The sequence below is a fragment of the Empidonax traillii genome, unplaced genomic scaffold (assembly GCF_003031625.1).
Source record: "Empidonax traillii isolate 1590-97213 ecotype Southwest subspecies unplaced genomic scaffold, ASM303162v1 scaffold8:size5222938, whole genome shotgun sequence".
NCBI lineage: Eukaryota > Metazoa > Chordata > Aves > Passeriformes > Tyrannidae > Empidonax > Empidonax traillii.
The window spans coordinates 2,725,021-2,751,447 of NW_020955201.1; the positions used below are offsets into that span (position 1 = coordinate 2,725,021).

The window sequence follows — 26,427 nt, forward strand, 5'->3', positions numbered from 1 at the left end:
TCTAAAAGCATCCCATGAAATCCCTGCTATCAAAAAACCACATCAGTAGCTGAATTTTCTTAGCTTGACAACCAGATAAAGAGAGAGCATAAAAACGGAAATGTGTTTTTCCAGTACAAACAAGATCTATTCAGTAACTACACTGAGTTTACAATGGAAGCTTAACAACTACAAAAAGGATGTTTTAAGTACTCAGATAGGAAAAAAAAAAAAAGGCAAACCCAGAAAAAAACAAAAACAAAAACAAAACAAACAACAACAACAACAAAAAATCAAACAACAACAACAAAAAAACCAACCCACAACACCAAACAAACAAAACCACACACAGTGCCAATCCAGAATAGGCCATCAAGGGTTAATATTTATTTGATAACACTGAGAATCTCATTACAAGGGCCGAAGCACATAATTGATCTGACTGTTTGGCTGACTGAGTAAGTGGCCCCAGAGATTTATGTGCTCATGCATTTTTGCAAAGTCCTGGCTTGGGTCTGGCTCTGTGCAGCTGTTCAGTGAAGACACTTCATAATCTGCAAAACAAAGAGGTAAAATCTGCTCACCACAACTCTGACAACATCATAACTTGGAGACTTGTCAGTTTAGGAAGAAAAGGTCATGTCAAGCTTTCCAGAAATGATGGTTCAGACGCAACTAATGTCAGAAGAAATGGAGAAGACCACATGTTAAAAGATGCTGCTGTCAGAGATTCAAAATATGGCCAGTGTCGGCACTGAGACTGTGCAATCAAATGTCACTAAACTGTGTTTCAAATCTTGTTCCTATAACTTTAATTTTAATTTTTTTGTTGAGGTTTCTGCTTGTAGTCTCCTGCATGTACTTAGCGTTTCCCATCACTTTATGTAGGAATTGGAAAATTACTTCTGCATGAATTTTTGGGCATCTATTTGGACAGTGCTGAAGAGTAAAAGAGTAAATCACTGAGAGCAAGCAAACACCACTTTTATACGTAGACAGTGTAAAATTGTCAAATGCCCTGTGCAACAGCCATTATGAACAGAGTCTGAAACACTTGCCTGCAAAAAAATCACTTCATATTGTTGTCTTACCCATATGCAAAATAGAGATACAATGACATATTTGTATTTTATGTGGTGCCCTCCACAGTCTAACCATACCTCTGAGCTCACAAACCGTGCTATGTTTGATGTGATGAGTTGTTGCAGACACTACTAATAGCAGCTGTTAGATCTGGAAACTAATTGAAAATGCGTTCTTGTCGTGGTCCAGGACTCCCCGTGATTTATGTGCATCTGCACTAAGGGTATTTAAATGATGGGCTCATGGAGAAGAAGAAAAGAGAAGCAATTAATCAAAAAAGACAATCAGAAAAAGGCACTGCTACTTAAGAAAAGAAAATGGGGTCTCCTTATCTAGCTTAACTTAGGAACAAAACATTAATTAAAATGCTGAAACAATTTTCAAAGAGTACTGAGAGGACATGTCTTTTACCAGTGATATGCATTTTTGTGTGCTGCTGCAGTGTAACAACTCAAGAAACTCTTCCAGAATTTCACTTTATTGTATTTTATTTGTTTGAAAGATGTTTCAAGAAAAATCTTTTTTATGAGCATTTCAGAGCTGTGATTAAAGTTGTTTCCTTTTTTCCTATTTCATTTGCCTCTTTTTATCTCCTTTTTAAAAATTTTAAACAAAAAGGAGTAATATCCTATCACTGCAAGAGAGACAAATAGATTCAACAGGCACTTTATGTGATCTAACAATTAGACCAAATATTCATTCTAAGAATTATCTTCTAATCTAACAGTAGTCGATTAAACAAACCTGGCCAGCTGAATATGTGGAGCTTTTCCGTATATACTGTGAACCATGGGTCAGAAGTCTTGAAATCAAACTTTGGTCAAACACTTTCAACAATATATTATCTGCACTCACAAATCAAGTACTAATGATCCTCAGTAATAGTCTGTCATAGATATCAAAAGGTTGGCAGTGGGGAGGTAGATTTTGTCTATGGACAGATAGTCACAGAAACAAGATAATACTGACTCCAACAGCAAGGAAGGAACAGAGAGTAGTAAAAAGCAGCACCTCCTCACCTAGGCCATCATCAAAGCTGAGGATACCAGGAAGGAAACTCCAGCCCAGAGCCCTCACTAAAGAAATCTTGATGTTTCTCATTGCTGATTTCATATTGTTTTCTGCTGCCATTTTTGAATGGTGTAAAAACATAGCTACCTTGGAAATACTAAGCACACAACACTGTAAGGGTTTTTCCACATATTTGTACAGGTTCCTCCCCTATAATTATAAGCAGAAAGAATAATATTGTCAAATACTGTATGCAGATACTCTGGTAGGCAGGGATATTTCAATAGACCTCTGTGGAATTACTGTCACTGAAGAAGGCATGATTTTCAAAAGTAACATAAAATATTTTACTTTGAAGAAAAGTATGAAAAAAATTCCTGGGGTCAAAAAGAAATCTAACTCCATTCTGCAATTGATTTTGTTAATTTTATTTTAAAGGCAACTGCATTGCAAATTGGAAAATTATATTCCAGTTGTATGTCCAACCCATAGACAGAATATATTACTAAAGTGGAAAGAAGCTGTTTCTAAAAAGACAATAATTAACTTCTTCAAAGCAGATAGGTTTATAAGTCACAAAAACAATATGGAAGTACTGTTGACAAATTTGTACTGTCATCTTAAGTTCCAGAGAAAATAATATATGTTTTGGATATGAATAATCGCATGAATTTTTCATCTGTTGTAAACCAAAAGTCTTTTTATCATTCTAACACTAAAACTTTTAACAAAGAAATCTTATCAGATCAGCATCCTATTTATTTCTGGAAGTGAAAAAAAAGCAAGGTTAGTGCCTGAGACTGCAGGTATTTCTGTTGGCCAGGCTTCTAAGGCATGTTCATTAACTTGGGTATAATTTTCCTTAAATTACTCAAAGCCAATTCATTGTAAGAAACAGAATTTTCATTAAAGCTGAGGCTGAGAAGTGGATATTTTTTATTGTCATAAGAATGATTGACTACTATGATAGTTTCTGTGGAAAATTATGTTTATGGCATTGAACAATGGTGTTTATAGAAACAGTTTATTCACCTGACTGTCAGTTCCTCCACCAGCATCCTTTAAAGCCATTAACCTACTTCAATTAAATATCACAGGAAAAAATAGTCTCAAAAATAATCACATTCTCCAAAGTGTTGTGAAACATACTGCCCAGGTGCAGGAGAGAGAACCCATCAGAAGATGGAGGAAAATGCAGGAGATGTCACTGGTCCCTCAGGGATGCCAAAACCAGCCTGGGGACTGGGACAGCACTGTAGCCACACCATCCATCGGCTTTGGCACTGGTCTGACTAAGTCAAAACGTGTGGCTTTCTCCCTGACAGCAGCTAGACCAGAGCAGGGCTGTAGTGCAGCCATGAGTATGGTGAGAGTGTGTGAGTCTGAATGTTTTTAACAGCACAGTTCTGAGGAAAAGAGAGGGTAACTGCAGAGACTATAGCAGAAAGGGATCAAGAAAAAGCAAGGACATACTTGAAGTACTGTCATGATGCCTCTTAAAAAATATAGGGCAAGAAACGAGAGAAAGGATCACAGGATCACTGACAGAAACCCTAAGACATGGGCCTCATAACTTTTCTGCTCACAAAGTAATTTGCTAGATTTTTACTGAACCTCTCAATAAACAATTTTTTTCTTTTGCCCTCAATCTAAAGTTCCCAGGAAAAGGTGCTCACTAATGAGCATCTTTAGTGCTCATTAAGTAGATGTGCTAAAAGCTAGTTAAGCTTCTAACGCTTGCAAATATGAACATTGAAATGACCGTATCAAACCCTGCATTAGGACATAGAAAATAGCAAACTGATCAAATGATTTGTTTTGCTTTCCTAGCTAGATTTGCATAAGCAGCTGTTCTAAATTATGCTGTGTTCTGTCAGTCTTATTGTTCCTAAAGATGAAGATTTTTTTTTAAGTACATATTCAGTATAATTTAATTTCACAGGATCATTTCAAATGAAGAACAATTCATGAATAGAAGTTGATAACTCAAGTTAACATTAAAGCCACCTTGCATGCACTTCAATTAATTCAGATTTAAAAAGTATAGATATAGCTTCATCTGCAGAATACCAGATTAATGGAAGTGCATTAAGCATTTGCAGAGTGGAAGCACAGCACATTGACGATCATTTTGTCTCTTAGAGGAATGCAAAACAGATCAATGGATATTGCACTATGTAGTAGATATCTTTATGTCTGATCTATTCCATTTATTCAGTCTAGCACAGTCTCATAGCAAATGGAGATTCAACCTTAACAAAGCTCCAACTTCTTTAAATCTCAAATGGTATTTTTCAGTGGTTAAGCTGGATTTTGAAGACAGAAAATGTATCAGAAAAGGAACTGTAGAAGAAAGAAAATGTGAAGATCTGCTCTTGATTTTAAGATTTGGATCACGTTTCCTCCAAGTCTAAAAAAAAGGACATTATATTGATTTCAAATTCTACAGATTTATGCATTCATAGGCTTTTTACAACTAAGAACTATGGACCTTTTCCTCAGGCCATCTTCTTCAGCATTTCTATTTGTTCTGGACAACCGATTAAATTCAGATTATCTTCCGCAAAGAACAGAAACTATCATATAATAGAAAATGAAGCCCTGGGCTCAGCTTTTTCCCAAACAGCTTCTACTATGTCTTGAATTTGTTCTGAACGACAATGAAAAGGCGTATTTTTCAAGAAATGTTTTGAGGAAGGTAAGAAAAGCAATGTCTTGGGGTTTGTTTGTTCATGTGTTTTGGTCCAGAATTTTAAAAATTAAGAAAGGTTCAACTTGTGCATTCCTGTTTCTATCATTATCATCATGGCTGGGCTTCACGAATGAAGATTTGAGAAGGGCTCTACCCACTCTTGCTGCAAGCGCACTGACGGCTAAAAAGGCCAATGCGAGATAGACAAGTCCGGTTGCAGAAGGTACAGCAGAAAGACTCCCCAGGTGATATCGACGAGACGCGATTCTTTCTGTGTTGTCTTTTCTCCTCGAGAGTGATCCTGCGTGTGTTCTCAAAAGCAGCAGCAGCGTTATAGATGGTGTGTCTTCAGGCCTCCCGATTGGAGGCCAGGGCAGACCAATGGTGGTGATCGATATGGCCAAGGCTGAGGGATTGTTTCAGGCAGTCCTTTTATCTCCTCTTCGGGGCTCTTCTCTTGCAGCAGCCAGTGGCAAGTTCCCCACAGAGCACGATCTTAGGGAGGCGTCAGTCCTGCATCCTGGAGATGTGCCCTGCCCAGCGCAGCTGTGTTCTCAGCAGCATGGCCTCAATGCTCGTGACTGCTGCCTGTTCAAGGACAGACGTGTTGGCCACAAAGTCTCAGTCCAGTGGATGTCTAAGATGTTTAGGGTAGTGGACAAACAAACATCCACTGTTTCTATCAGTGCAGGGTTATCTGGTTGAGAAGCCTTCCGTCTTCCTTTTGGAGTTACCAGCTAGAATAGTTTGATAAAGATAGGCATTTTCCTAAATGTTCTGGGAATGTCTAATGCTGGTTGGGGGTTTTGTTGGTGTATTTTTGTTTGTTTGTTTTGTTTATTTTTAAATCGTAATTTATTAATTTCTTTTTTTTCCCTTTCATTTGCTCTTTTCTGGCCTACCCCAACACATTCTGAACCAACAATATTTCTTCAATAGAATAAGGGTGAGGGGACTTTGAGGGGGCATTCAGTGCATCAACTTGTTCCAAATCGGAATCAACAATGGCCCCTGCAATATTATTGAAATATGTTTTTAAAGAATTTCCATGACTGAGAGTTCATGACTTCCATAGCAGTTTTATTCAGATGCTTAACTAATACACCATCATAAAGTTTTTTCACTATCTGTCCTACCTCCCCTTGACATAAATTTCAGCTCATTACAGTTTGTCTTATTGGCAATAAACAGTTTATTCCTTTTCCTTTTGCAGCTAATCACACTTTTCTCTTATTTGCTTTCTGCAAGATTAAAGAAGACATGACTGATGTATCTCTTGCATGCTTTGATGGCATCCTATTTCAGCACATTTCAACTTTTTAGAAAGAAACTAAACATAACTGTTTTCCCTGTTTCTAACTCACATTAATCAGGTGTCAACATCCAAGGAACAATAGTAAATCACCTCTGTAGATATGACTACTGAGTATAGTTTCTTTCACTGGTTGTTTTGGTCACACTAACTGCAGTGATGCAGCAACATGAAACCAGTCAAGTGTGATTTTTTTAACTATAAATCATGTAGATGCATCCTGGGCTTTTGACTGGATGGGTACACTACATCAGAGAGAGTCAGATTCTCCTCTGGGGACTACAGTAAAGGAAGGGTAGAAGAAAGAATTTGGTCATCTGTTCCCTAAGACTAAACCATGGTTTATAAGACATCTATAAGATGTTGGGCATCTCACTGCTGAGGAAATGCTGGGAGCAGCTGATGAAATAGCCATGAATGAAATTAAGTTGTTCCTCTGATGCTCAGACCCACCTCTAACACATAATTGAAAGTTTAGAAGCTCTGCAATAAATACCTGAAATACAGTCATTACTGTAAAAGTAACAGCCAGTTATTTACAGCATCACCATCAACTTTGACACTTAGAAGCTTACAAATTTGAGCAAACTGTGTCCAAAGATGCTTTACAGATATCTGTGCAGCCTCAGCAGAGTAATAAAGAATTTTTTGGGGAGTTTTCTTACAGACAAGTAATGATGAGGTTAAGACCCTAATTTTTCAGAGTAGTCAAGAATTTTCTATACTCATCTAGTTAACATTCTTAACTAGACCTTGAGATACCCAAGTTTGTGGATTACTGTTGAAAAAAATGTAGCCTATATAGGTTGCTAGTAAAGTATCTGGCTTCTAATCCTTCATCTTAGTAATAATTCCTAAACCTTTTAATTTCTACAAAAATAAAGGCTGACAAACATGAAAAGCTACACTCATTATCTGAAACATATACTCTTCTCATTTATGTACTGGGAAACATTTTTTTCAGGGCATTCATCTGGGAATAATCATCACCACAAGAGTTCAACCTTTTGACTCCACTTTGCTCATAATGGGAGGAGACCAGCAGGCTAGACTGAAATCTCTGTAAATCCACACTTAAAGCTCCCACCACTCAAAAGGATCCAGTTCTGCTCATCAGTAGTGCTGGAAGATGGGTGGCTCCCAAGATATTTCACTTTTATTACTCATTAGGTACTAGTACTCACAATGTCCTACACCTATAAACCCACTGATAATACATAGCACTGGCATAGGATCTTTTGCCCTAATAATGCTGTTGCCATGTGCCACTGAGAAAACATCTAAACCAACAAAATCCAAGATAGAATAAGGCAGTTAAAAGGCTTTCTGACTTCATTGCCACTCAACAGTTTAAGGTCATCATGTTCTCAGTGAAATCTACATCAGGCTCATAGATTAACTCCTCCATTAGCATCACCTGGTGCTGTACATGCTGTGAGTTGCACAGTGAGCCAGCATCTCTCCATCTCCTCATTTGCATAGTTGCTCCATACAGCTCTGCTTACCTCCTTACTTATTTTACTACATTACAGTACATGATGATTTCATTCAGAATGGGGTTTTACTGCAGTTTTGAAGATACATTTTTCTCTTTTATCTCCAGTTGGATGACACAAGAACAGAGCAAACATGACATGTAAACACTACAGAGGCTATTCTCAAGCCACCTACCCAAAAAGTTAATTAAAAAAGATTGTTTTAATTGCCAGTGAAGTTATTTTCTTCAGGTGAACTGATCTGCTTCACCTCAACAATCTTCTACTGCAAACTGAGAAATGTTTTTCAGGCAACTCTTCAAGCCGCTTCCTACTAGAAATAAAAGCAGATTGGTCCACTCTCATCATATTTACACTAAGATAGAAATGGAAGCCATTAATGGAATTTCTGTGCCAGAGAAAGAACTATCTCCTTATGTAAAGGAGAATTAAGAACAGGTCTCCAGTGGCAAGCTTGGTGATCATAGTGTGGTTCTAAACTACTGAGGACAGACTGTGGATTGATGTGCCCTTAACAACCTCCAGTGATGGAGATTCTGTAAATGTATTTGGTAGTTTATGATAGCACTATATTGCATCTGTATATAAAAATTTCTTTCTTACCTAAACTGAACTCCAGTTTCTGCCCTTTAAACTCATTTAATGACATTGACCAGAAAAAAGTAATAGGCAAAGATGTTCAGTGAAAAGTAGAAATAAGATATTTTACAGACCAGGAAAAGAATGGGAAAAGTGAGGAAAGCAGGAGACATACCTAGACATTTTAAAAATAGAAGTTATCATTAATATTTTAAATACAACATTTTGCAAGTCAATTCTGAGTGCATCTTTTGGACACCTCTATGTCTGCATTTTTAAGTTCTGCGTCACTGTAAAGGAATTATTCTCTCAAAACTGAAAAATTCTAGTGACTAAAGTAGAAATATCATTTGTAGCTAGTCCTCTTTCAGTAACAGAATAAAACACCAGTTGTTTGCTGATGTAATTGAAAAATCTGCTGGAAAAGAGAACATATTAATACAATCCTACTTACACCTAGAGAGACACATTGCAGCCAGGCAAGAAATCTTCACTTCTGAAATTGAATGCTTTTCTCTTAAGTTTCTTATTCCATTTCTTTCTACTCCAAATTTGTTTCCTGAATAGTGTTAAATACCTCTCTTATGAACAAAAGTAAGTGGTCCTTAATTCAGTGGGAAAAAAGACTCAAGTGATGAAAAATGAATACTTTAGATGAAGATCTGTTATGCAATGTGATTACATTGGTCTGAAAAAATATTTAGACTCAAATCTGCTTTTTACATTGAGTGTGTTCAAAAGAAGTATATTTCCTATTTCCTTGATTTTGTATTATGAAATTTGCAGTCTTTAGGGAGTAGTCCAACCTAATTTAATTGGAATTCGGTGCATATACATGGAATTATTGTCTCTGTTTCTGCTCATACTTTGGAGACTTGTTCACTGAAGTCACTTAACATGGCTATCTCCTCTCTCCTCTGGTATGTACCAGAACTGACATGTTAGAGTGTAGGTAAAGCTTCAGAATTCACATGCAGCTTGTGCTGTAACAGCCTGGGCACCTGCACTGTCCTGTTCTCTGCCTCACAATTTAATTTATTTTTCGTCAAGTACCCCCCTTCTTTTTTCAGGAATAAGATTTAAGAACAAAAGAAGTTAATAGCACACTGAAATCCTTATCCAGCTTCCCATGATGTTTAGTTTGGATATATGCTACAATAAAAATTGAGACTGATTTTTACAAAAATACATGCGTGTGGCACACAACTTTTGTTTGTTTATTTTTAACTGATAAAACAAGTTTCATAATTCTTTTTGATATCTATTCTCAGACTACCACATAAACTTGGGATAAAAAAATTGTAAGATATCACTGTCTAGATTTTAAATGGAAATTTCTGAATCTTAGGATTCTTCATTATTTGAAAAATGAGCATTTTAAAGACTATTGTAACACCAAGTTGATGCATTTGACAGTCTTTGAACTAATCTACCTTGAAACATAATGCTAAATTTAAAGTTGCATTTGCGAAAATGTTTATAAAATGATTATTATTCTCCCTATCCAGCCTGATACAAGTATAAAGCAATTTCTTTGTAGCAGCCTAATCTGGGCTTTTTAATTAGTTGCAATTAGAAGCGTTTCTCCGCAGACATTTCTCCTAATAACTTCTCCATGGCCTGAGCTCTGGTTTAGGAGACCCTGAACAAATCTATATCTGTTTTCAATTTTTAAACAACATCCAACAGATATATAAATCCAAAATCCCTACTACAGTGATGCTTGTCCTGCAGATAATTTTAGCCTTTCCATATGTGGTCACTGCAGCAGTACGTCATGCTAATTCCTCACTTAACATGCTGATGCTAAGACAACTGTTAGCTACACTTTGTTTTGTGTTTCAGAGCCACTTCTCTCATCATGTTTCAGACACTCCTGCTCTGCTTTAACAGCAGAGGTGAAACGTTACATGCAGAGAACGTAGTATTTGTTTTCTGACTGAAAGATGCAGTTAAATGTTCAGCTGGTAAACATAGCTTCCATGATATCCATACATAGCTTCCATGACTGCCTTGGGCTAGATAATATATACTTTTAAATCTAAGTCGTTTTAAAGTCGTTTATATAAGAAGCAGTAAATATAAAAGGAATCCATTTGTAAAAGAGGGAAGAAAAGGATATTTGAAATTATTCTACTGTGTTGACCTATTAATTTAAGAATAATTCCACTATGCTCAGTGATTGTTTACCTCTTTTCAACAGATGCAACTTCATTCACTATTGTTGAGTAACTTCTGAGTCCAGTTGAGAAAAATCAACACAACTTATTCCTCAAACGAGAAGCAGAGTTCAGAAATCCCTATGCACTATATAAATGAGGTTTAGAAGCAGGTTCTAGCTTTTCTCTTATGTTATTGAGCAAATATTTTTGCATGAGGAAAAAAAACAACACCAACAAAAAATAATCCGTGCAGCACTGCATTTTGTTGTTGATATTCTTCTACTGCTAAAGAAAGAAGAAAATTTTTTCCTCTAGGACCATTGCTTTGGTAGAAAAAAGTGTATTATTATTCAATGAGATATACTGCCATGTGATGTTTTAAAGGCGCCTTGGTAAAGGATATTGAGTTACTTATAAAATCTACAATTTTATATTTAGACAACACATGTAAATCAGTCTGTCATAATGTTTGCATTTTCAACTGAAAGATAAAGAAACTAAAAGTCCATAGGAAAGCAAAAATGTACTTGGCGCCCAGAGCAATTTACTAATTGGAAAAAAAATCCACATGGTGCCTTCTCAGCAAAAATTCCACTCTTTGATTCCAGCAATTCAAAGTCAAAAGGAAAGGTTGAAGATATAGATTTAGGTTGAGTGTACTGGACTCTAAAATTAATTTTAATGCAACGGTCTAAGTATTTGATTAGTCCACATAATTGTAATTTATTTCCGGACATTACCACTTGCTAAATGTTTAAATCACTTTGGGCAAACCTTATGAAGTTGTCCTCTGTTTCACAATCTAACTCTGATAAACTTCACTGTTTGGCTAAAGCAAGCTGCTTTGGATGCCAGCTAACTCACTGCACTGCTTTACTTCACTTGAGGACTGCTAGGGAGAAGTGCTTGAGAGGCTGATTTTTAAAAACCCTTGAGCAGTCTCAGCGACACTGGAGACCTGTGAGCGCTTAACTCTTCTGAAAAGCAAGCCCAAGAGACTCAGAATTGAATCTGTACATCCATATAATGTTTAACCATGTCAGGGCAGTTAAAGAGCTCTTTCACAAAGTAACTTATATTTTGTGTGTGTATAAGTTTAGCCACTGCCCTTATGCATCCTTACTGCACTTAAGTGCACTCTGATCCATATATCTTTTTTTACACTACTAGAAAGATCTACTAAGAAACATTCTGCACAGTTTTATTTCAGACTAATTTCAGATTTCAGCACTGCAAACATCAAGAAAGTTCTCACTCTTCTTCTCAAGAAGGTATAATTGACAATTTATCTCTGTATCAAAAAGGGCACCAATTTGACACCCAGCAATTTAAAATTCATTTTCTCTGATGCAAGTCTCCACATCATCTATTTTCCCCAGACTCAGTAGTAAAACCAAGCATATTTTCATGTGTTCAGGTTTTTGTTAATCTAAGGAATATGACTAAACATGGATATTGGCTAATTTGGGGGTCTTTTAATAAATTATTTCTTATTTAGGGTACAACTTATTTTCACTATATCCACTGCAAGTGGGGTCAGTAGTTTGAGACCAGACATGAATACCCCCTCTTAAGATATATACTTCAAAAGCTTTACTTTCATACTAGAAGAGCTACAAATCACAAGGTTTTTCTTACCATAATGAGGAATTATTGCCCAAGCCATTGCAGAAGCGTAAATGCCACCAATCATCCAAAACATACAGAGCCAGCTTAGGTGTTCACCTCGTTTCTCCCGAGCAAGCACTTCCGAAAAATAGGAAAAGACAGTTGGCAGTGCTCCACCGATCCTAAAAGGAGATACAGATTGCGGATGAAGCAAGAAAGTAACAGCTAGTTGAAGTTTGAACAAGCTCATGACTGCAGTCATTTAAAAGCTGAACAAAAGCATGTTCTCTGGCACAATTGTTTTTTCTCAAATTGCACCATGTTTTGGGGACACATTAGAGGAAACTTCTATCAGTTTGGACACAAATTTTGTCAAATATTTCCTTGAAAATTCTACGTACTATTTGTTGCATTCAGTGTTTCAAGGGAATTGTCAGTGTGTCAGTCACTGGAACAGAAACCATCACACAGTCCTGAATTCCACCATTACAAAATCAAGGCAGTCTACTGACAGGCGCAAAATACATTGTTATTAATGGAAAACTAATAATAATTTTCCCGAAGAATAACTGGTATTTCTCTAAGTCTTGCCTCCCATGATTTAGATAATCAGGAAGTAACTAAATGTCAATTTTTTTTTCATACATATTTAAAAGCATTTTCTATTCAGTTGTACTTCATGACTTCATGACTCCATCCCAGGCTGGATTTTTACTTAATTTTTTACAAAAAGCCTATACATTCATATAATATTCAATTTTCACATGGTAAAATAAACATTCTGTGAAGGTCAGTGGACCAAAAAAAAAAAAAATTAAAAAAAAAAAAATTGAACTTTGTTTTACAAAAATTGAAGTAACTCAAAGTAAGTTTCACTTTTTGCACCAGTTTCCAAATCATCTTTTACTATTTTTACCTGCTTGTTACCACTGCGAACTGTCAAATATTCCAGAACAGGATAAGTCCTTATTTTGTTTCTCCTGATGATGAAAATACCTTCTCACATACTAGACTATATACTTCAAAGCAGTATACAGCATGGTTTGAATTTTTATGTCAATAAATGCATACTTACAATGTCAGCTGGGAGCTGCCAAACTGAAAGCAAAGAACAAACCTCAAAACAGTTTAAACAAATACTCATAATGAAAACACCAATACAGAAATGGTGTTTCACAACTAAGAAAATTCAGTGCTATAACCACACAGTTTATTTTAAGACATGTTTAGGTGCTCTGATGAAACACTGGATTGAGCTGTTATGCTTGTTTAGGGGACTGCTGTTTTCCCACTTTCTGTATACAGCTATTCATAGAATCATAGAATGCCTTGAGTTGGAAGGGATCTTATAGATTTTCTGGTTCCAAACCCCTGCTGTGGGTAGGGACACCTTTAACTAGGCCAAGTTGCTCAGAGCACCATTCAACCTTGTCTTGAACATTTCAAGGAATGGGGCATCAACAACTTCCTGGGAAATCTGTCCCAGCCCCTCACCACCCCCACAGGAAAGAAATCCTTCCTAATATCCAACCTAAACTACTCTCTGTTCATTTAAAACCTCTTGTCCGGTCTTTACATGCCCTTGTAAAAAGTCTCTCTCCATTTTTCTTGTCCGCTCCCTTCAGATAGTGGAATCTACTACAGTAATTTTCTGTTATAGAACTAATATGGTATCTGGTATACTGAACATTGCTAGCAGAAGCATAAACTACCTCTCAAAGACTTGGGTAAGGGAGGATAGGAGCATCTCTGATGTCTTCCATCACTCTCTTGTGATGATCTTTCAGATACTTCGTTCAGATACTTCATCAATATGAATTATCAAATGTTCGTATTAAAAAAAAACCCCACCACATCACCCAACAGCTGTAAAGAAGAATGCCCTTTTAATAATTAAAAAAAAAAAAAAGAAAAAAAATCCATGGAAGGAACAGAATTTGATTCTTGACATTTTTGAATTGTAAGTTTGAAAGCAGACTGCTTCTTTGTTGCCCACCTGTTGGTGAAATGGATTGTGGCAGGCACAGAGGGAATTCCAAACAAAATTAAAAGCAGAATTACTACTAAGTTTTAAGTAGGAAGACTTCATCTTCTGTTTTAAGAGAAATGCAAATGCTATTTTCCCACATGACACAGTATTAAGTCTGCTTCTGACAGTGAATTGGTTTGATACAGTGGGCTGTTTGCTGTTAGTGTGTTTGTAAATTATGACTCATCCTCATTTGCAGAAAATAATTTGATACATCAAACTGTGTTCCTCTCTTGATAAATCTGCATGTGCAGGTGAAAAGCCTGTGAAAACTGTGTTGACTTGAGAAGAATGTTCATTCTAAAAATAAGAAGTTTAACTTTCCTAAATACAAATTTTTCAAGCAAATTGAAGTTTTCACATCTCATCTACTATTTATGTATGCTATATCTTCAGTCATCATAGCCAAACCAGTGGACATAAACTTGTAATCCGCATAGGACGCGGGACTCCTTGCCATTGCTTCCTGAAGGGTCACAAAAGGTGTCTACAAGGTGCAAACATAGTTTGAATATGTAAATTTTTTACACCTCCACAGATAAATTGTGTGGCATCTGAACATTTTTTAAAAAGGTTAAAAAACATACTGATATAAACCTCAAGGTTGATGATCACGAGTGGTAAGTGTCTCCCAAGTAACAGATTCTGTAACCCAATACCAACAACAGACAAAACTTTGTTGAGGTTAGCTCAAGATCATAAAATAAACTCTCTCACCATAAGGGTTAGTCTCTGCACCCAGAACAACAGGATGCATGCCTTCAGCCTTTCTTTTTCTGTAACTATGTAAGAAGAAATGGAAGAACAACACCTAATAAAGAGCAGGAGCCTTTCGATACTGCACATATTCCTCTGTATGTGAGAGAACAGTGTAAATATCAGTTGAAAGAATGACAAATGTCAGCTACAATATTTTCCAGTTATTTTTCATCTTATGTGATAAACCCCATCAGAAGTAGGCAGGGCAAGAAAGAATGCAAAATTACATCTTTATGCACACTCTCAGTTCATGCTTATTCTGGAAAATTATGGGAAAGGAGAAACCAGAAGCAGATTTAAGTGACGCACCTTAGGAGGGTAGCATTCAGTGAAACAAACAATCAGTTAAGATACATTTGCATTTTCTTTGTCACAAAGATGATAAATGTCTGCTAACCTACCTTCAGGGCTATGATTTGTCACAACAGACTTTGGCAACTGCACAGTGTGACAGCAGTAATGAAAACACATCTGTAGGCATTCAGGAACCTCTGGCTACAGATAGCAGCTTTTGTTTATTTGTAGATTCACTAGCCAAAGGGGCTTGAAATGCAAAAGCATACAAAGCATAGAAATAACTACAAAAAAACCCAAACCCTTACAGAATGTTAAGTGCACGAGGTAGGGTGGTGTTCTTTGAAATACCTTGTCTTCTCTTTCAAAGATGGACAATTTCCAGACTAAAAACAAAGATTGCGTCTGTGCGAGATGGCATTTGCAACTTGTCACCTTGTTATTTGCAATTTTTTAAAAAGCAAGAGAGCTCAAAACACAGAGTCAGAGATTTGGAAACAGACCATCACCCCTTGTCCTTCCATTCAATTGCATCTACCCTTCCCTCTCCCTGTTAACAGTTCAATACCCCACTACAACAAGTCTCACTGAAAAACATCTCTGTTGTTTTCCTTTCAGAATTGCCATTAGACTAGCAAAGTATCTAAGGGTGAGCAGTCAGATTGACCAGTTCTCCTTCAGAACTGCTGGATAAAACCAAGAAAACTGCAGCACTGTAAACTGTAGACTAAGTTTTGCTGATCATTCTATTCATGTTTAAATACAAGCGTTTCCTTGGACTGTGTATATTATAGAAGTTGCCTTGCAGGTACATAAGGGGCCTGTATGCTATTAATTGCAAGATAGTCCTTGTAAAAAAGATTCATGTGATTTTTTTACTGAACTCTACTGTACTGTCAGTTCTGATGGAAGCTGAACTGATGAGTAAATGATTCTCATAAGTAAATGAACTGATGAGTAAATAATTCTTTCCCCAAATTCCCCCCCCACTATTAAAAAAAAAATCATGTCTAACATGATGTCAAATTCAAGCATATTGAAAAGAATAACTGCAAAGAATTTGCTTGATATGTCAGATAAATTGCTTCCACATCTGCCAGTACTGGTAATCACAAAATCACTGTTTATTAATGCATTCTTCTGCATATTTTCTTCTTTGTTTTCAGTCATCTTTTCAAGTTTTTACTTAAAAAAACAGATACCATGATTGGTGTCATAGACCACCCAGGCCAACCAGGAAGAAAAAGAGGATGAAATAGTATGAAAGCAGCTGGGAGAGGTCTCACAATCACTAGCCATTGTTCTTGTAGGGGACTTCAACTTACCAGATGCTGGAAAAGCAATAGAGCAAAGATGAAACAGTCGAGGAGACAGCTAGAGTGTGTGAAATATAATGTCCTGACACAGCTGATCAAGATGCCATCAAGGAAGGGCATCCCACTGGAATTGTTGTTTGTCAACAGAGAAGGACTCATGGGTGGTGTGATAGGATGGCTGGAGGTTGTCTGGGGCACAGTGATCAGAAAATGACAGAGTTTTTGATTCTCAGAGAAGTAAGGAGGACTGTCAAGGAGAACTGGTACCCTGGACTTCTGGAGGGCAGACTGACCTCTTTAAGAGAACTGGTTGAGAGAATCCCTTTGGAGGCAATTTTGATGGGCAAATGAGCCCAAGAACATTGGATATTCTTACAGAACAAGCTTGCAGGAGCAAGCTGTTCCCATGTACTGAAAGTTAAGTTAGCAGGAAAGAAGATCAGCCTGGATGAATACAGTTGAACTCCAGAAAAAACCCAAGAGTTTATAACCTTTGAAAAAACAGGCAGCCCGTTCAAGAGGACTACAAGAACGTCATGAGTTTATGCTGGAAGAAAATCAGAAGGGCCAAAGCCCAACTAGAACTTAATCTACCTACTGCTGTAAAAAATAATAAAAAAAGTGTTTCTTTAAATATATTAAGAACAAAGGCAGGCCAAGGAGAATATCCACCCTTTATCATATGAGAGGAAACAAAGTCACACCAGTTGTTTTCAGGGTACCCAGCCCCCTCATCTGTAAGACAAAGAGAAGGAACAGAACAAAGCCCCCATAATCCAAGGGGAAATGGTCGGTGACCGACCACACCTCTTAGACATGCTCAAGTCTATGGGGCTGGATAGGATCCCTCCAAGGGTCCTGAGGGAGGTGAAACTGCTCACTGAGCCACTTTACATCACTTATTGTTAGTCCTGGCTAATTGGGGAGGTCCCAGTTGACTGGAGGTTGTGAAAAGTGATACCCATCTACAAGATGGGCCAGGAGGAGGAACTGGGAAACTATAGGCTTGAACTCAGTGCCGGGGAAGGTCATGAAGCACAATATCCTTGAATGCCATCACACAGCAAACATAGGACAATGAGGGGATCAGGCCCAGACAACCAGGCCTGGTTTGTAAAAGGTAGGTCCTGCTTGACCAATCTGATCTCTGTCTATGGCAGGGGATGAGAGAAAGGCTGCAGGTGTTTTGCAACTGGACTTCAGTAAAGCCTTTGACAGTGTTTCCCACAGCATTCTCCCAGAGAAGCACACTGTTCATGGCTTGGAAAGATGCACTGTTCCCTGTATTAATGGCCAGTCTTCGCGAACGAAGAATCGGGGAAGGTCTTTACACCTTCCAGCCTGCGCATTGGATTTTTTAGGTGAGACACAGTGTGCGCAGAACTGAGCCCACCCTTTAATCCTGAGGTTCATCTGCCGGGGCCAAGCGAGCTTGGACGGTGGCAGTGAGGTCCTCAGGACGTAGATGGATTGCCTTACAGGGCTAACGAGCTCCATCTGCCCGGGGAGTGGCCCTGACCGGGTGTGATGGTTTTAGTCTACGCCTTCCTGGTGACCAGTTTGTAACCAAGGAAGTAGCCAAGTACCCAGTATTCCATACAATTTTTACGTAAACCAGAGTATAAATAAGTCAGAGATTAGAGACCTCGCTCTCTTCTCTTCCGGCGAGGTTTGAGAACAGTGGGTCCCTGTGTTGGTCTCGCTTATCTAAGGCTGAGGCCTGCAGAGTCCACCGTCCTACCACGTGGAGGTTTGGAGAGTGCTGGCTGTGACTGCCGATCCTGCTGTTCTAAGAGACATGGTGAGATCTGTTTTGTTAGTTATTAGTATAATTTGATCTAGTATACCTGTTCGGTGTCCCTTTTGCTCCCTTTCATCCCCTTTTTTCCCTTTCCCTATCCCTTCGGGTGGGGTGGACCCCCTTTTACTGTGTATATAGCATATTAACTGTACATAACTGTAATTTACGTAAATATAGATATATTTTTACATAAACAGCTTGACTTTGAGTTCTTTAATTTTTATAGTTTCTTTTCCTTTAACCTAAGGGAAGAAAGGAGGGGGGAAGGAGACTACTGTCCTAACTTTCGGGCATTTGGCAAGGAGCCAAGTCTAAACCGTCACACCGGGAATCGAACCTGGGCCTCGGCGGTGACAGCGCCATGTCCTTAACCACTAGACCACCAGGGGCTCCCTTCCTGTGTTAAGAACTGCCTGAATGGCTGGCCCAGAGAGTGGTGGTAAATGGTGTTACACCCAGCTGGCATCTGGGAATCTGTGGGGTTCCTCAGCACTCAGGGCCAGTCCTGTTTAATATCTTAATCAGTGATTTGGATGAGGGGATAGAGGACACTGTCAGTCTACTGGCAGATGACACGAGGCTGGGCAAGAATGGGAACATGCTGGAGGCTAGGAAGATTCTGCAGAGGGATCTGGATGGGCTGGATTGATGGGCTGAGGCCAACAGCATGAGGTTCAACAAGGCCAAGTGCTGGGTCCTGCCCTTGGGTCAACCCCAGGCAGTGCTGTAGACCGGTGGAAGAGTGGCTGAAATTTTGTCCAGTGGAAAAGCACACACCGATGGGTGCTGGTCAAAAGCAGCTGAACATGAGCCACAGTGTGCCAAGGTGGCCAAGAGGACCAATGGCATTCTGGCTTGTATCAAAAATAGTGTGGCCAGCAGGATAGTGATCGTTCCTCTGTACTTAGCACTGGTGATACCACACCTTAAGTACTGTGTCCAGTTTTGGGTCACTCACTATAAGACGGACATTGAGGTGCTGAAACGTGCTCAGAGAAGGCAATGAAGTTGGTAAAGCATCTGGAGAACAATTCCTATGAGGAGTGGCTGAAGGAGCTGGGGGTGTCTAGGCTGGAAAAAAAGGAGTCTTAGGGCAGGACCTTATCACTCCCTACCTGAACAGAGGTTGTAGGCAGGTGTGTGTCTCTCCTTTTCCAAGAAAAGGATAGAGGAAACAGCTTTAAGTTGTGCTGGGGTAGTGTTGATTGTATAGTAGGAAAAATTTGTTCATGGAAACATTTCTAAAACATTGAAACAGGTTGGCCAGGGAAGTGTGGAGTTTCCATCCCTGGAGGGATTTAAAAGATGCATAGATGAGGGGCTTAGGAACATGGTTTAATGGTAGACTTGGCAGTGTTGGATTGACACTAGGACTCAATGATTTTAAAGTTCCTTTCCAACCTAAATGATTCTATGACTCTATAATATTTCTTTTGATTTTTTTCTGTCATTTTTTTCTGTCTCTCTACATTATTTATGTATTTCCCTTGTCTAGTTTTTCTCTCCCTTTCATATGGTCTTCCTTTCCTCATAAGAACACTGTCCTGTTCTCTTCAAAGAAAGGGGAAGACCACTTCTCACCTGGCTATCCAAGGTTTAGATTAGTCAACTTTTAGCCACTTCCAAAGCTGCAAGTGGGGAATCTAAGCTATTTGGAAAGCTCAGGCCCTGCCAACTGATTCCTTGGCTTCACTGAGAAGCATATATCCCTTTTGGCATAGGCTATCAGCTTTGAAGCCAATCACCAACAGAGCTATTCATTAGCTTGCAGTGTAAAACACTGATAGCCTTGGGTAGGAGACGGCTGGATGCTGGAGAGGAATTAGAGGCAGAAAGATTATGATCTTTTCAGGGTGAGAGAAAATAAGGTGCTTCATGAAAAAGAAGTGAAACTAGTGGCTATAAAGAGGTAAAAAATAAATAAAACATGATACAAAGTACTGATGACACACAATTATACAAGCAGGCTGTTGGTCTAGATCTGAAGTTCCTAAAGGCAACTGCTTGTGTACACCAAACATCTTGTCCACACTGTCTATATCTCTGCTGGAAGATTTTTACAGTTGTTATGTTTATGGACTTCTTGCACACCTTTCCTATCATGGTCTCTAAGAGTTTCTTGTCACTACATATAATATACAAAACTGGTAAAAGGCAGTGTGTGTGAATTTGCACAGACAATCACCTCCAAATCGTAAATTGCAAGAAACTACATCCATTATTGCTAACTTTTGATTCCCCATAAAAATGTGAGGAATTTTTTAGAAAATACCTGAATTATGAATTTAGTGCTACTACAGTGACACAAGGACTCTGTGGTAGAATCCAATTACGTGGAAGGAGTACTGCAGGAAGGTTTAGAGATATTGTCTGGGGAAGGATGAAGAAAGCTCTCTGAAGGTGAGTCAAGGAATTCTGGCAAATTGAAAGAAATCTCTGTTGCCTGGGAACAATATGTTGTTTTAAAAAATAGGACACATTTATTTAGCATTTTTTTCTTTGCTCATGAGAAATAGTAAGTTTCTTCCAGGAGCAAACATATGAGGCTGTCTGAAATTTTTCTAAACTCTAGTTCATCTCAGGATATTTATTTCAGCTAACTTTTCACTGCATGGAAACTTCAATTACTTCTAAAAATAACAGTTGGGCTGAATAAGCATGATACATTTTTCCAAACTGTTATCATCTCTGGCTACTTCAAAGAAACCAAAATGAAACTCGCTGGGATAAGAAAAACCCGCTGTAGTGCACTTTTAATCACTTCATCCTAAACTGAGTCGTCGTACTTACAAAAGCTGCAACTAAAATTATCTGTAAGTATCACAACTAATAAACTAATAGCTTAGATTAGTTTTGTAAGAGAAATTAGATAATACTCTGTAACTGAGAATATTTCACACCAGCAGTGTTGAATAGACAACAACTTCAGTTCCATCCAAGTTAATAGCGATGTTGTGAGTCATGTTCTGTATCAGAGAAACCTTTCTTTGACAATTTCAGACAGAGGGTTCTTTCATGATAAATCTTTGCACCTTCCTCCAATGGTTAATGATGAATACAGCTCACAGTTTCTCATCTAGGTCTTCTTACTTTGTAGGAAACCAGGTCTAAGACCCTCCTAGACCTTTATCAGGCTTTTGGATTCAATTTCCTTTTGAGTTTTGGTTTTGGATTAATCAATGGAAGAATCAAAGTTATGATATTATTTTCTGTAATAGGAAATGATTTTGAAGATTTTCCAACATTTCTTTATTCTTTTCTCTAGCTTAAGTTCACCTTTCAGACTTCCATGTGTATCAATGCCCTTCACACAGCAGTATTACTTGTAGTACTACAAGTAGTATTACTTGTACTGTCTTGCATTCAAAATATCTTTTGTCTTCTTGAGGAAGTTTTACCAGTTTTAGGTTTTAGCAGATGAAAAAATTAAATTAAAAAAAAAGTATGTGATGGTATGATTTTTTTTTCTTGAGCAGTTTACTTCTGTAAACATATTTTGACTGCAAAGAGAATATTTCATAGTATTTTTAAAATAATTTCAATTTTTATCAGATAGTGGTTATATTTTTTCATGTTTCCTAACTTTTTTCTTTTTTTTAAGATTATCTAGAAACCAACACATCAGTTTAAACTCCATATACTTAAATGATAAGTATAATTCTTTAATTTGAATAGTTCTTAATTTATATTTTTAATTTAATGAAATTTTCCAGATAACTCTCTTCTCCTTTAAAAAATTCTTCTCCAATCTGAGTAATACTACTATTTTATCTTTAAAATATATCATTCAGTTATTTGTTTAAAATTATTCCCCTTTTGTATTTGAGCTCTTTGATTCACACAAAATTACTGGAGCAAAGCCTCTTCTCTTTCTAACAAAGGTACAGTGGCACACTGTTAAGAAAAGGAAGACTGGGAAAAATGTGGGCCCTTTTTTTGCCTCAGTCTTCATCACCAAGTGCTCCAGCCACACCAGCTGCAGAAGGCAAGGCAGAGGCTGGGAGAATGACAATATCTCACCCTAGGAGAAGATCAGGTCAGAGAACATCTAAGAAACCTGAAGGTGCACAAGTTGATAGGACCTGATGAGCAACATCGGTAGGTCCTGAGGGAACTGGAAGATGAAGTTTCTAAGTGGCTATCCACCATATTTGAGAAACTGTGACAGTTTGGTGAAGTTTCCATTGACTGGAAAAGGGGAAATATTTCATCAAATGAGCTTTCTCTCATTTTGAGGGAATGAGGAACAGATTCTTTTCTAGAAACCTCTTGGCTTTTTCTCTTTTCTAGAAACCTCCTAAAGCTCTGATATCAGCTGAAGGAAATTACTCTGAGGAAAAATCCAATCTTTGAATAACACAGCAAATGTGAGCCAGCCATGCACCTTTCTCTGCAGTAACTGCTATGAGGAATGACTCTGCAGGTCATCCTATCTTTCTTGTTGTGGTTGATTCGTTGGTTTTGACCTGTTTTGGAGGACCCATTTAAAATGCAGTCCATGGTGATAAATTATCTATGATCTATTCATGTAGGTCTCAAAGATGGGCAGAGTGGGGACCCACAAAGAGATACAGGATAGAGATAGGAAGGGCATGCTCCTTCAAAGACCATTAATCATAAGCTGTGTACACAGTAGAACATGATTTTCAACTCAAGATGTACATCTGTCACAATGAGAGCCACAGGCACTGATCATTACTGTAAAAGTGAGGAGGAGACCCTACAGGCCAGTTTGTCATGAGGCATAATAAATACCTCTTTTGCTGTATGTCCCAAGAGGGACAATCTAGGTGAAAAGCAACAGTGTCCCAAAACTTTCAGCCAAAAGATAAAACTTAGTAGGACAAGGTACTGCCCCAGTAAATTAAGAAGGCTAAGCAGTATTACAATAAGCTTCTGGACTTTGTCAGGATTATAGAAGAGGAAAAGTGTCATGAAACATTATCTGTAGTGTTTCTCTATGGCATCACAAAACATAGCACCTGGAACTTATGGTGATCTATCATATGGTATTTTTGATTTTGTTTTTTTAAGTTGCTTTTTTTGTGGTTTTTGTTTGGGTTTTTTGTGGTTTTGTTTGTTTGTTTATTTGTTTGGTTTTGTTTGGTTTTTTTGTTGGTTGTTTTTGTTGGGTTTTTTTGGTTTGGTTTTGTTTTGGTTTTTTTTAATAATTAGAGTATTGACATTTCCCCTTGTCTTTTAAAGTCATATCTGGCAATCTCCTGACAGACTAAGGAGATTCTTCTAGCTAGAGGACTCCTCACATTTTTCTCTCTCCTCTTGCCCTTCCATTCCCCTTCCTACATCAGTTTAAAACTACTCAGTGCTATGGTAATCTTTTTTGTATGAGTGTTTAGCCCTGCTTCAGAGCAGTTCAAGGGATTTCTAAACCCACAAACATCACACAACAGTGTTGCTGCATTATGGTTACATAATGTACAGCCAACAAATCATACAAGCAGTGGAGTTCATGTGCGTGATGCAACAACACAACTGCTGTGCTCGTGTCTGTTCAGCATCATGATTATTGATAGTGGCCTGAACTAGAGTTGTAATTAGGAGTTTTGATCTGAATCAAGCAATTACCAGAAGTGCTAAACTACACACTTTGTAGAACAGAGCTCTTTATTATCCAAGGCGCAGCAAAAACAGAAGTTTTCTCACAGTAATTTACTTTTGTATCTCAATTTCTGTTCATGAAGTTTAAAATTATAAACTTAATCAACCATTAGATATAACTCAAACTTTTACAACAACTGAGAAGTTATTTAAATGAAAAGCAAAGAAAACTCAGGGCCACAAATATCATTCTTCTGAAGAGAACAGTAACATCTGGCACAACCTAGAACCCCATTTTAAATTTTACATTCTTGACTGCAGTGGCATTATAGAAAATATTATGCACAAAAACACATTAGAAACTGTATGAATATTACTAAAATCTTAGAGTATAGCTGTCAGGAGGGTATTATTTTGCTGCCTGAAAAAGATACTGTACATAGAGAAGCTGAGGCATAAAAGGGTTAAGCAAGTTGATCAAGTTCAAAAAGCAAATCCTTTGCAAAAACAGAACAAACAATCTCATAATTTTTATTCTGTGTCTTTCCCCTAAAATCATTATTTTTCCCCTTCCAGTTGTTATTTAGGAGTGCAGTAGCAATATTGTTTAATTCTCTTACCCCTGACACAGGCTGTATTAAGTAATGTACTTTTGCAAACAGGAAAGTTTTATTAACACATGAAATTGTGGAAATGAACAAAACCAGACAAGCTTACCCAAATCCAGAAAACAAGCGACAGAAGAGGAAGAAGCCATAGCCCTGGACAAATGATGAAAGGAAGGCAAAGAATCCATTGACAGACATGCATATCAGGAGTGACTGTCTCCTTCCCACCTTGTCTGCCAAGCCTCCCCAGAAGAATGCCCCCATCATCATCCCAAGGTACACTATGCTACCTGTAATACACAAACAAAGATATTGTTTTGTGAGCTACGTAACTTGACCATAATTGATGACATCAAAACCAGTTAACCTTCTATATTTACCAAAAAAACAGCAGACAAATTATTTTATCCTTTCTCACTGCATAGAAATTATATGCATAGCTTTGCAAATGTATCTAGGGAGAACAGATTTCCTACCACTTCTTTGTCATTTCTTACCAGATACATTGAAGTTTAATATAAATATTAAACCAGGTGCCTATAGTTAAAACAATAAAAATGTAGGCAAGTAAGTCAGAATAAAGGGAAAAACCACTGCTTACTCAGTAACAAACTGCATTCATGTTAAATACTGCAAAAAATTTTACCTTCCCCTACCAAAACAATTTGTCTAAACATTTCTAAAAAATAAGCATTCTTACAGGGGATTAATCACTGGGAGTAATATGTCTAAATCTAAAGAAAGGTGATTATGAAACAATTTCCACTTGAGATCTGTAGAAACGAAAAGGTCTGGGTGGATTGTCTTTTTCTCCTTCCTACTTCAGGGTATTGCTTTATTTAAAAAGGTGATGTCCTTTATAAGCAAAAGCACTGTAATGCTCTTGATTCAGTATTTTGGGGTTTTCTGTTGTTTTTTCCCCCCAAAGAATTTTGAACAGGTACATTACAGTGTAGCTATATATATCAAAATGACACAGGTAAAAATATATTTTTTTTAAACATTAATGATGTTTTCCACATGAAGTACTTTCTCACAGAAAGATAAGTTGATATATTTAATAGTTTGACCATTCACACCATAGCATATTGTATATTATTTCCTTTCCAAGGACAAACTCCCAGTGGAAACACATTACAAAGATATACAACACATTGAGCAGACTGTCAGAAGGAAAAAACAATTCCCAAGTTTTTGACAGAACCATCAAATTTGTGTTTTGTTTGATACATGTATTTCTGCTTTCATTTACTTTCTTACTGAAGTTCCCAGGTTGGGTTTTATACATGTAGCATATTGCTATCATCTTATGCATCTGCTAGAGAGCAGACATTAACAATAAAGGTGGTGGAAGCAGTTAAATACTAGCAATCCTTGATTTGTGTCTCTTTTTGATTAGTTTCAAGAATGGACAAATTCTTCAGAATCTCTGCTGAACTTAAATTTTCCCGAAGAATCACCTCTGCCCTGAAGAAAGCAGCTGGATGGAAAAGGAAGTTGAAACAAATGCCTGGACTTGGTTAAACACTTATTAATGTAGAGGTCAATCACCAGTGTTTCCATGCTTGGAATTCCTGGTGATAGTATCTGAAGTGCTGACATCTGGAGAGTCTCCCGCACCCCAATTTGTCCATGTTTCCCCTTGTGTTTTGTACAAGTAGTTTTCATTGTTCCTTCCTGTCGTGGTTTTGCCCACCAGCCCATCCCTGGGGCTGAGGATGGTTTTGTCCAGGTAATTTCCGGACAAAAAGGCCAATCAAAAGTCCAGTGACGCCTTTGCTAATTACATCTTTAAGAAAACGGAAGAGAAGGTTTGTTTGCACAGTTGAAATTAGGGGCAGCAGCCATGTAGGGGAGAGGAGTAGCGGGCCCGAGCAGGGCCAGACTCCCTCCTCCCCCGGCTTGGGCCGGGGTGGGGGGAGCAGGTGTAGCACTGAAGTCCTCCCTTCTTTCTTGTAAGAGAGTGAAGAAAAAAAAGTTTAAAAGATGAACTGCTTGGACAGAAACCGCTGTGGAAGAATTTCAGCCGAAAGATAACGGAGCTTCCAAGGTCGAAGCTGGCAGCTGAAGCTACAGCAAGAAAAGTAAAGTGCGAAACGGGGGGGTCTTGTTTGCCCCCCCCCCCCCCCCCCCCCCCCC

The 26,427-nt window shown here is 37.9% G+C and overlaps 1 protein-coding gene across 1 annotated transcript in view; it reads right to left on the bottom strand.

The window, feature by feature from the left end:
- SV2C (synaptic vesicle glycoprotein 2C) overlaps positions 1 to 26,427 on the bottom strand; it is a 104,762-nt gene that overhangs the window by 31,019 nt on the left and 47,316 nt on the right. Inside the window, exons 3-4 of the mRNA XM_027882912.1 lie at positions 24,398 to 24,578; positions 11,953 to 12,104 (exon numbers count right to left, since the gene is read on the bottom strand). Of these exons, the coding sequence (XP_027738713.1) occupies positions 11,953 to 12,104; positions 24,398 to 24,578 (333 nt within the window). The remainder of the gene's footprint in view (positions 1 to 11,952; positions 12,105 to 24,397; positions 24,579 to 26,427) is intronic.